Source organism: Callionymus lyra, chromosome 14 (assembly GCF_982586985.1).
Source record: "Callionymus lyra chromosome 14, fCalLyr1.hap1.1, whole genome shotgun sequence".
Classification (NCBI taxonomy): Eukaryota; Metazoa; Chordata; class Actinopteri; order Syngnathiformes; family Callionymidae; genus Callionymus; species Callionymus lyra.
Genome location: NC_141831.1, coordinates 15,969,475 through 15,982,220, shown reverse-complemented (window position 1 = coordinate 15,982,220; position 12,746 = coordinate 15,969,475). Strand labels below are relative to the sequence as shown.

General features: G+C 34.9%; 1 protein-coding gene across 5 annotated transcripts in view; it reads right to left on the bottom strand.

Moving 5' to 3' along the window:
* Positions 1-12,746, bottom strand: part of nrxn2a (neurexin 2a) — a 185,836-nt gene that overhangs the window by 13,514 nt on the left and 159,576 nt on the right. For all 5 annotated transcript variants that reach the window (XM_087807851.1, XM_087807853.1, XM_087807854.1 and 2 more), the window contains one exon: positions 9,445-9,626. In XM_087807851.1, the coding sequence (XP_087663977.1) occupies positions 9,445-9,626 (182 nt within the window). The remainder of the gene's footprint in view (positions 1-9,444; positions 9,627-12,746) is intronic.

Here is a 12,746-nt window from a genome sequence, read left to right as displayed (position 1 = left end):
GAATGACTTAAGTATATGCAAATGGTTCTTGACATTTATGTCAGCCATGACATTCAATGATGTCAGACTCATGAATGACAAATCCCATTTCTGTGATTACGTCTTAAAATAACAAGCATTTCATATATTTGCAAATCCTTCTGTGATTCTTGCTCGGCGCTTCCGTGCAGTCTCAAAAATGTTGCAGGCTTGCATTCATCCTTGTGCAGATCATCAAACCCCTATGTCTCCCAGCAGTAAGATGGAAAGATTGTTTGGCTTAGTGTTTTATTGAAATAAAAGGCTGCTGGTCCTCTGAGGCTCGCAAAGCAAGCGTTATTGCACAAGTAGGGTAAATATCTCAGACAGGAGAAATCTTATAGAGCTTGGATGAACTGAATTGACCGATAAACAGGTTTGATGGTAGTTCGATTATTTTCTTAATTTAACACAAACTACATATTTATAGATATATATAGATTATATAAAACATACATATAACCCTGAAGATTAAAAAAAAGAAATAAAAAAAGAAGCATTTGCCAGTGAAGTCATTTTTCTTCCTTCAATTTACATCATAAAATTTGATCAAAATGAAAAGAAAGTGAAGGTTTCATTTTCTCCTTTTACTTACTACTATTGGCAAAAGCCTTCCAATTAAAGTTATAGTGTACTATACTATACATACATGAATGTAATTGAAAAAAAATATAATCACTTTGAAAATGAAAATTAACAATAAAAATGTGATGTGAAACTTAATAGATGGTTTGGCAAAAATTTAAAATTAGCAACAACTCACACATGAACTGAATCCTACTTCTGACGCAGAAGTAGGAGCAGATGCCGATAAGATAAAATTAAAGGGCGATTTAAAACTCTAGATAGTAAGTGCTGTAAAAGATTGTAGAACATAGTCAAATGACATTGTATTCAGGATCAAGACAGCAAGTTAAAGCACCAACATGTAGACTTCATATAAAATGTATAGATCATTTATAAGGAAGTGTCTGTGAATTTGTTATTTTTAAAAATAGAATGGTACCAGATGTGGTAAGTGGAGATAACACAACATAGGGTCCCCCACATTGTTGTGTAAAATTGTGTAAACTGCTCAGAGTAGACCTTCTTGTTCTAAGATCATTACTAAGAGTATATTAAGCAAAGGTTTTAAATATACTCTTCTAAAAAGCACAGGTCTTAATATCACAGGCCTTTCAAAAAGCTAAATTCCACGTGTCGCCTTTGCCCTTATGGGATCAAACCTTTCAACGACGACGGAAATTCTCCACGTGAGTCACATTGTCGCTCACGTTGGCTCAACAGAAGACGTGTCATGATGACTGAGAACGAAACCAGTATAGAGGTGAGTGGGAGAAAAAAAACTATAATTGCTTTCATTATTTCTGGATTTTGACGGGTTGTTGAAGTGGAGTACTTCTGCACAAGTGAGTTGGAGACCTGTCTTCAGCATCGTTCTAAACGTTGACAAGATTGCATTAAATCAGTCTCACTTAAGGCTCAGAATATCAATTTATTTGATCATTTGTTTATGCTTGGCCTGGTATAAAGCACCCATAATGCACCCATAATGCACTTGAAAAACATCTCTGTTGTGCTCGTCTGTAACGTTCATCTTGTGCTGAAGCCTCGACAGGAGGAATTGTTCCAAAAAAAGAACAAAGCAGTCTATATTTGAAGCTTGTTTTTAGCGGTTGTTGCTAGGCTAGCTGCTAGGACTTTTGTCCAAAAATCACATACTTAAAAACATCCATATCCTTCCATACTGCTCGTCTGTTACGTCCATCTTGTATTGAAGCCTCGACAAGAGGAATGCCTGAAAAAATTAAACAAGTCAACATTTAAAGCTAGTTTGTAGCGGATGCCGATAGGCTAGCCGCCTTGCAAAGTGTTTCAATGAGAAAAGATGTAAGGCAGGAACTGAGAGACTGATAACTTCGGCTACAAACAAACCTAAAATATACAGAAATATTTCCTTTTCTTTGGAACAAATCCTCATGTTGATACTTGAATAGGATATGGACGTCACAGACGAGCGCCACGGAGGTAATTGGATGTTTTTAAGTGTCATTTTGGATGAAGATGAACTGAAAAAAGACAACCTAGCATCTGTCGCTACATTAAAATGAAAATACATGTTCGTCTATAACTCTAAAAGGGAATAGATTACTACGAAAATAATCCTAACCCTTAGTAGACATGAGGGTAAGTAGAAAATGCGTTTGAATTTTGGGTGAACTACCACTTTAAGGTGGTGATTAATTTAAATTGTAAACAAGTTGAGTTAGACACCTCTTATGTGCAGGAAAAGGAGACAATTGAGGTTGCTTAGACATAAGGTAAGGATGCAAACTAGTACTCTTCCATTATAGGCCTTTAGTTCTACTACAAGGGGAGCAAGTAAAGAGATTTAATTTTCAACTTTTAATTCTTTGAATTCCTTCATCAAAGCCAGCAAAATCAGCTTGGCAGGATGAGACGCATTGAAATGGCAGATGGAAATCACTGTGATGTATATTGAATATAGTTAGAAAGTCGATGATGAACTTGATTTTTCCATTAAAAATCCCCCCCCCCCCAAAGTATTTATCAGAATACATATTAAATTCCTCTGCATTAATTAAAGCTTCCCAAGCTGTGCTATTCTGCCAGTGTCATCAAAACATTCCTTTGCTTTACGCAGTCATACCCGGGCCATCCCGGGAGACGTAGGCGAACATCTATTTTATATGAAAGTGAAAGTCTCTCGTATCTGTTAAGTCTCCACCTGGTTGTTTTGACAAGGATATCAGCTCTGGAGCAGAAAGAATCTCTCCTGGGAATTAGATGCTCCTTCGGTAACGCTCTAGCTTCACTGACTGGAATTAAAAACGTATAGTTATAAATGCAAAAATAACTTTTATTGATTCAAGATAGTCTGTATGCATGTCTGGTCTCTACATTTTTAAATTACAAATATAATGATCGACACATTACCACACGCTGAGATAACACTAACATCGCTAACATCCCAACAGTATTAGTAAAAGTTACTATGGACACAACCAGCTGAAGAAAAATACTTTCATTTTACTCTAACCTCTAAACGACTTGCAATAAAAAATAAAAAAATCATAATGGTGTTATTTGTCTTTTAAAAAGTGGCCTTTTAAATGATTAAAGATCCATTTAGTATCTGATGTAATTACACATATCAACCTAAATGTGCACATAACACTTTTTATTGCTCCCCTATCACCTCATTTTTGTCTGTACATTAAAGACCTGCACTAGCAGGAATGCATTTTTACAGCTCTCCTTTTCTTCTGTTGATTCTCAAAATATTGAAAAAGCAGACAATTTTCAGAGCAGGTCAAGGTAGAAGCCATTAAATCTGAGGGCACTCAGCACCGGAGAAATAGTTCCCTTGAGCTCTGATGGAGAAAATACCCTCGGAGTCTTAAATTATTTTGCTAAATAAATATTGAAGCATGTCCCTTTTAAAACATTATTCATCCTTACTCCACTTTAATAATTTATTTAAACTTATTTCCTAGAGATATCTTGGTAGTGTGTCTGTAGCAGACATTTATGTTTTAATTTCCTGCGTTCAAGTGCATTTGCAGAAATGTATTTATTCATACAAAACTAAGTGATAAATACTCTTCCTTAATTAATGCGTTCATGTATTATTTGTTTTATGGGTTGATCGTGATCACACAGACTAATTCTTCTGTCTCCCTAGAAAATGTTTTGTTGCCTTGCAGATTGATGTAAAGAGGTTTCCAGGCCGATCATGAGGTATACTCAGCAGCCTCGAGTGGGTTTGTAATCCCAAAATAAGCCCATACTAGTCAGGCTGCCATAATATGAGCCTTTTACAAAGGAAACACTCATTTTTTTGTAAATTAAAATAACTATATTCAAGAACATTTGGCTTTGGCATTGAATGACTAGATTGCTCTGATAGAAAGCCAGGAAGTATAATTTATGATCAAAATTGAGGAAAATGTTGGTGGATAGTTCTGAAAATGTACCTTTTGGCTCAGTTTAATCTCCACGATGAGCTTTGATCAATTCAACATTGTACTGGGCAGCTTGTCTTACCATCTAATACATGGTCAACCAGTTCCATGTGTTGATGAGGTTTCATGAAACGGTGTCGTCATTTTCAGAGCTCAGAAGGCGGCAATGTCAATTAAAAAATATACATATTTAGACAAAGATTAATGAGTGCACAGCACCATCTAGTGGCCTCTGAAAATGAGGACACTGTTTCATGAAACTTTAATCAGCTGTTTAATGAAACCCTACCAACCCATCACTATCAGGTTCTACACCACTGTTATGCTGAGTAAACTACAACAAATAAAAAAAAACATAACATAGAGTTTTCAAATTTGTGAAACTTTTAATAACTAGAATAAGTACTGTGATAAGTTTGGAAGAGGGAAAAGGGGGGCTTCCTAGATACTGGCTTATTAATATTTGTAAAAAATAAATAGACAAAGATGGAACCAGTCAACGTTGATTTTGTTCACAGATGTGACACCTCTAAAAATAGGTGTCGAGTCATTTGTCACCCACAGCCGACATAAGGCACGAGTAGCCGTCATCCTGAAATCAACAATGTGCTGTAGAAGAAATAGTCAGATATTTTTGTGTTATGATTCAGTCACTCATTAAAAGTGTGAACACCTAACAGCAGTGCTTTGTTAATGGTCTCCCTAGTTTGTTTTGAAACGTTGTATTTATTTCTAAAAATCTTTTGTTAAAGCTTCGCTATGCCTCAAAGTTGTAGACCTGCATTTTAAGAGATTTGAAAAAAATAAAAATAATAAATTGTAGCGGTCAATTTGATCATGCCCACTGTTGTTTGGTAATTGGAAAGATCAAAGGTACACATTCAAAGGAAATTGTTAAACCCATAGGTGACAACCTCCATTATTAAGGGACTAAATTGTGAAACAAAAACGGACATAGAAAATAAGGGTCTAAGGTGATATAAGCTTCCCTTTTAATAACTAAAGTATATTTAAAAGTGCTTTTGTGGTAAGTTATATCTTGTGTAAATCATAACGCAAGTTACACTGGTATTAAGCTTGATATTTCAACAAGAATGTACGGTACAATACAATAGGTAGGTATCTCAAAGATAAATATGTTTAAAACAAAAATTATCCGATAATAAAATAAAATAAAATACGATGTATGTTACAATACGATATGTACCACAAGACCAGGGCAACGATATGATACATTGCGATGCTGTAAGAAAAACTATATATTTGTAGTTTTTATATTATTATAATTATTGTAAAACAAAGTTGTAATTTATTCCATTTTTTTTAAACCAAAATATGTCCAAACATCAGCTTTAAAAGCTGCTGGAGTTCACTGTATCCTCTCGTCCTCAGTCACTGTCACACAAATAATGCAACACAAAGATAAATGTGTTTAAAACAAAAGTTTTCACTTGTACAAAACTTTAAAAAGCAATATTTCGATGCCTTAAATCAGGTGTACGATGTACGATACAAAACGATACGTACCACATATTTATTGTAGTATTTATAGTATTGCCTCTGGTGTTGCATAATTTATAGACGACATGACTCTGAGAATCACAACGTGACAGCGATATTCTTTTGCAATGTACCCAGAAATGTAGAAAGTAATGATCTGTCTGGCCGTGCTCAAAGGAGACATAAAGTATGTGATGTACAATTGAAAAAACACCTAAGAAAAACATCCAGCTGTCATTCAATGCACATAAAACACAATAGAAAATGACTGTTCTCAACGAAAAAAGGGCATGTAAGGCAGCACCTACTCACTGTTTCTGTTTTTCTGGGTTGTTGTAAGCTGTCAACATATGCAATCCGTCAGGATTCTTGATCTTGGCAGAAAAAAAAACTTTCCACTCGATCAGCAGTGTTTGTGTCAGGCCCTCCGTTGCCAAGAATGACAAGTGTCATATGCTGTGCATATTGTAACACCTATATTTTATTGAATTTTATAAATATTTCCTGGATTTCACTGAGAAGTGACACTTCCTGCAAATGCAGGAAGATCCACCTAACGACCAATGACATCAAATGTCCTGATTTGACCTGATAATAGGTTTAGTTTGTTAATGTATGGAAGAAAAATTGTCAGACAAATAATCCAACACTAAGATAAATATGTTTTAAAACAAAAGTTTGCACTTGTACAGAATTTTAAAAAGCATCATTCCGATGCTTTAGATTAGCATTGCAGGGGTGCCTTAACTTAAAAACATGTATTGTTATTCAGAAAGCCTAACAAAACCAAATAACCCTTGTCGGGTTCTTCTTCACATTCGTTTTTCCTAAGTCACATATGCTTCTTTAGGTTCTCCTCCTCCCGATGAAAGTTTCCTACAAAAACTACTATGGTCTGTCTATATGTGATGAGCTGACGACCTGCCCAGGGCATCGTACAGTAGCTTGGATTAGCTCCAGGCCCAGCGACCCTGAAACTCTGGAAATGAGCTGAGGAAAATGGATGGATGGATGGATGTATCATAGAAAGCTAATCCTGCTTTAGTGTGTGGGCAATCCAAGCATGTGACTCTGGGCCTGGCAGGATACATCTGTGATAGCGGAATTTTCCCCAGGGCTGCTTTAAAAATACTTAAAAGTCTGAATGAAGTACATACAAAAAGGAATCTGCTTATAAATGTGTCATTTTATTGGTTGATGTTCTCTATTCAGAGATGTTCTAGTATTAAAGAAAATGTACAGATCTACTGATCGTTCGTCCCCAGATAATAATAATGTATATCATTTAATTATGTAACAACGATTGCCTACTTAACCCTTGTGTTATCTCAACGCAAGGGATAACTCTAACACATTTGCCTCCGGGACTTTTGGTTTGTTCATTACATTGTACTTTATTGCTTAAAATTAACAAAATACCTTTATTTTAACACAAAAATGAAACATATTAGTCACATTTAAAGCACATGATACTGTAGAAAAACTACCAAATGATGACGAAAGTCAAATGTCAATCAAACTCAACTGCAATCCGTCCCTTTCTCGTACCTTCCCCTCTATGTACAGGGGCCATTTTAAATTCAAAATGCAGCTTATTTAAACTCACTATTTGAACTCACCTAACCAACCTAAACAATGTTTCTTTAACCCAGCACTTCATTTTGAAACATAATTATTAGTATAATTTATTGTGGTCATTTAAAATGAAAATTAGACCATGCATTTCAATCTCTATATAATTGAAACATTGAATACACCATAAAGTATTAACATAAATGCTTTCCTTAGTTATTTAAATGGCTTTTCTTATAATGGATGTAACTATAAATCAGTATTTTCTGTTTTAAAGATTAAAAAAAATGTATTAAGTAAGTTATCTCTATCGCTTTTTTATTTTTACTTCCTATTAATTAGTCTTTTCAATAGGATTAGACAGATAAGCAAGTTTCCGATAAACAATTGAAAAAAACTAAGCCTAACGTTGCTTAATATTCTTGTCTGGTGCTTTGACAACAGGTGTGATTTTAATTATTAGACCGGTCTCAAGCGTTTGACAGATCCCCCCTCAGGTTTTCACTGTTGCACATCTGTCTCGTGGCTTCGTGCTAAAAAGCTGATTTCCCTGTAGAAAAGCCAGTCGCTGGCAGCTGCCGAGGAAGACACTGTTCCGTCAGCAGGCGCAAGTGTTTATCACCAGGAATCTGCTCCCATTGACTCTAAACTGTTGTTTATCCCGGAATTTTAAGACACGAGTGTTTATCTCGTGAATCACACAGAAGGGCTGGTCATGTGCTCAGGAATTATAACAGGTGTTCGACCTTTAAAGCTGTGGCAGCGCAGTTTTGATGCAGTAGTTTTGTAGATGTTACAGTATATTACGAGTGAATATGACACATATTTAAAACAGGTTAAAAGTCACTTCCTGCTAACATGGAAACAGAGAGAAACAACTCGTTAATGTGACTCGCTGAGTTGCTTTCTTCCTGCATTATCATCACGAGGATGAGTTATCTTGTCTTTGCAGAGCGAGTGAACTCGTTTACTCTCGGAAAAGTTTGCAGCCATTTCACGTCACAGTGTCCCAGTTTTCAAAATGTTTGCAAGGATCCACATGCTGCTTTGATAATGATGAAAGTAAATATTCATATTCTCTCATGTTGCATATTGTTTTGTTATTTTTACAGATCAAATAGATCCTTGTGATACACATATGGATGCCAATAGAAATCAAAACAGATTTTATTGGTAAATTATAGAAAATTACACGAGTATTATTGTAATTATTATAATATATTTTTTAATTAAATTCAATGTTTCGCTCATAGCAAACTATTTATTGTTTAAATTCCCTTTTAATTCACATTTTAATTATCATGAATTAAACAGAAGACAATCCTACTCCTGACACCACAAGGCCCTTTTCATAGCGAAGTACTAGAAAGAAGAAAATCAGTAAACGGTGGATCGATTGATAAAAGAAAATACCTTCGTAAAGTCTGTTAATAAAGGCTTCCACTTTATCTTCAATCAAAACTCACATTGTCCTGAATTAACCTGGTCAGTTTCAGACAATTCAGTCAATGATAAACAACATAACATTGATTTGAATTTGAATTGCTTTGTCACCTCTTTATAATAGAGTCTGAACCCATTACAAAGGCAAACAGAAACCCTAAGGCTCAAAAAGTTTCGGAGAACACAAATGACGTTAACCTTAAACCAGACATAACGTTTTGTTGTTTTATGGTACAAAGATTTTCAAAGGTAATTTAAGGATTAGTGGAGACTCATTGGAGACACAAGTGCTTTTAAATAGTGAAGAGTCAAATGTATCTTAATGAAATGCTACATATCGCAAGGTTTTATTTGATCAGAAAAGTCTTTAAAGCAGGTTTCCCCAACAATTTTTGTAACCTGGACTGGTTAAATGTCAGGATTATATTCAGGGGCAGACGTTCAGGAAGAAAAAAGGAAAAATACAATAGCATTACCTGCAAAAAACATTAACAAAAACACTTATGAGCAGAAGAGTTTCTGTAATTGCATCTATGTATATTTCATTGTATGCAGACGACAGTGTGCTGTATGCGTGTGTCTCCTAGCTTTTTGTGTGAGCATGTTTGTGTCAAAGCATTATTTATAAGGAATGAAGACGTTTTGTCTCTGAAAAAGGTGTTTGTGTTACTCCTAGACAAGCGTGATTAGTCACAAGCGGAAAATAAAACACCTTTAAGACAGTTATAATTAGTAAGATGTAAGATTAGTAGATCTTGATTGATAGTTTAACGTGATTTAGACTTTTTTAAGGCATTGTTTCAAATTGAATATGACCTTTTTGTGAGTAATCAATTTGGTAAAATTGCTATCCCAGCATATTGTGTGTAATACATGACTCAGTAACCAGCTTCAAATAATAACAAACAAATACATCTGGACTCACTATGTGCAGCTGAAGATAGTCTCCGAGGCCGTGTGTGCTCTCCACGCGCACCAGGATGGCTTCCTTCTGCTGACTGCTGAAGCCCACGGCCAATCTGTCGGCCCGGGTGCTCGGCCGCTCGTTCGGGGCCCAGGTAAAAGTGATGAGGGCGCCTCCTTTCCCGAAGATGTACGTGGTTCCAGCTGGAGACAGACACACAATCATGAGGACCGTAAAGCCGCCGCCCGACTCGTTTACACTTCTGTCCGATCCCATTTCTGCTGAGCCGAGCGCAAAACACAACAGACGGATGGCCTTTTCAGGTATTCCCGTCAATTAATGGTGATGAAAAATGCCCGTGGACGTTATTGCTGTGATCTATGTTGGCTTTAAAAACAACAAGCACGTCCATTATCCTATAATTGTTTCCTGTCCAACTGTAAAGGACTTACAAGCATTCAGCCATTAACTTCTGCTTATAACCTTAATAGGCTGATCCCGGCGAGGAGAGAGGTGGAGGACAGATCGCCAGTCCATCACAGGCGCACACACACTCTCACGGACACACACACTCTCACACACACAGGTCTAGAGACAATCTAGAGCAGGAGTGGGAAATGCGATTTCTTAAGTGGCCAAACCAAATACAGTGACTGCTATAAGGGGCCGTCAAGCATTGGAAAAAAAAAACCCAGACAGAAGATAAATGGACTTAATATGGTGGGATAATTAAAAAAAAAATAGAAAATAAAAAACATATAATTATATAAACTGTAGTTCGTTTTTTTAGAAAAGTGTAATTATGCCATAATTTTAAAAAAGGGAAAAAAAATGTAATAATTGTACAACATATTATTGCATGAAGAAAAAGTTTTATATTTATTTCAAGGTACAACAAAATATCACAAAAAGGACAAAAGAAGAGGACAAAAAGAAACAACGTAGTCATACACCAAATAACTTGAACAAGGAATATCTAAAATGTATCTAGTCAGGATAGTAAATTAAGAGCAAAAAAAATATGAACAACGGCCACATCAATTCATTAAAAGGGCCGTACTTTGCCTGATTCTTATCAAGATTAATCTGTAACCTTTAATTTCTGCAATTTTTAAGGGAGATTATAATGAAATACATTGAAAACCAAACATATTTTCTTCCCTTAAAACCCTACAGGCCCTTTAAAATACAGTATTTGTTAAAAGTGTATCAATCTTAAATCGTAAGAATCTCGACACCGATCTTAAACAACACTGTGAATTTTAAGAAATGTCTCTGAAAACAAAAGCTCTACCTACCAAAGACACTAATGCACTTCAGTAAAAAATACAACTTTACTGCATAAATATTTCAAGAGAGTTTACAGACGCAGGAAATGTAAAATATTGAATAATTCTGAATTCAAGCAGCTGCTTGACATGCATGAGTTCTCATGGAGCCAATTTATCTTTGGCTGAAATCTCTGGAAGTCCCAGAGAACCTCTTTTAACGATCAGCTTTGTAAGTAAGACGCCGGTATGAAGGAATATTTATAAAGATTCCATTGCAAACATGATATTTTCACTGAAAGCATCAATACGTGATTATCTAATTCAAAGTATGACTTGAAATATTAGTTGTCTAATTGTGTTAGTGTCTCACAATAAAAAGGTCACAGGTTAGATTCCGGTTTAAGGCAACTCTGGCCTTAAAACATATTGGGTAATGAAACTAGTGGCTCAACTGGTAGGAGGGTTGGCAGTTTGAGTCCCGCTCTATCCCAATTGCATTTGCAGTAATCCGTGTGATGATCCCTGCATGTTACCCCATGTAGCTGGGATACATAACTTAAATGACGACACAAAATAACATGTAAAATTACAAGAATATACAGTATATATATATATATATATATATATATATATATATATATATATATATATATATACTGTATATATATATATATATAAGTATGTATATTTTTTTAGTGAAAATGTTATTGAAAAAACACACAAATACTGCAATATCTTTAAAATAACCACATTCTAGAAATTTGAAATAACAAATGGGGCATGTTTAGGCAATTTCCTGGAAGAAAAATCCATTCTGCTTTCATATTTATTCATTAATAAAACAATATAAATCGATCAAACGATGACACTGTTTTCTTTAGAAAGAAAGAAACAAAAAATAAATTAAATTACACAAAAACACTGACGTCAAATTAGAGGATTGTGAAAATATAAACATAGAAAAAAAAAATGTTGTAGCAACATAATAGGGCTAGACAGTTACAATCGTGAACCACCATTTAAAAAAGCACTTATTCTTTAACTGAATTGAAACGGTGCAGCCACTATAATTTAAAACACAAACCTCTATTTTCTGAATCCTCTCCTGACTGAATGGGAAGTTAAACAAAAAAATGATTATTTTGATTCTTAAATCACTCTTTTCTCCTCTGGGGAAGAACACTCGTGAGATATGAGACGCAGGAGGCAAACGAGAAGAGACACCACCGTCTATGGACCAAAAATATTTCTCCACAATTTCCGAGCGCTGGAGCCGACAATTTTCTTTGATAGCGTATCAGAAGCCCTTGTTACTCTGAGCTTGTTTGAGTGTTTTGAGTTGTGGTTATGACTGACTTTTTTGGACCTGAATCTTTTGAGCGAAGGATACAGAAACACTTGAGGCCAAATTGCAGCCCCGGCCTCATCCTTGTTCAACTTGAGCACTCTTGTGTTCTTGATAATGGGCTCTCACTGGGAACGTTGTTTTATTTACTCCATTGGCTGATATCTCCTTCACTTTTTTTTTTTACATTTTAGAGTATTTTGTGGTGTTATTGGAATAGAGAAGTAAAAGAGAGGACCAATTAACTGAAACATCTTTCATGTCTATTTTGATATTTTTTGATGGGATTTCAAACTAATATTGGTTTTAATAATGGATTTGTTTTAAAGCTATGATACTGCTGAAACACTTGCATTTTGAAAACAAATCTGTGCAAAGTAAAGTTTAACTATACAGCATATGGACTGATGACGGAAGTTTTGAAAAATGACAAATAATATGACTTCAGAATCGGATATTGAAAAATTGTTGCACGAAAAAAACCAAGATATTATTCCAAAGTCGATGAACAAAATATAAATTAAATGAAAATAGAGTTCGATATAAAAAAATGGCTAGCTAATATTAAAAAATATGAATTTAAAATCATACATGAATTACATGAAATAGATTTAAAAATTGAAAATTATTATTCAAAATAGGTACATAAATCAAATACATATATATAAAAAATGGAAATAAAATAAGAAAATAATAGAAATGAAATA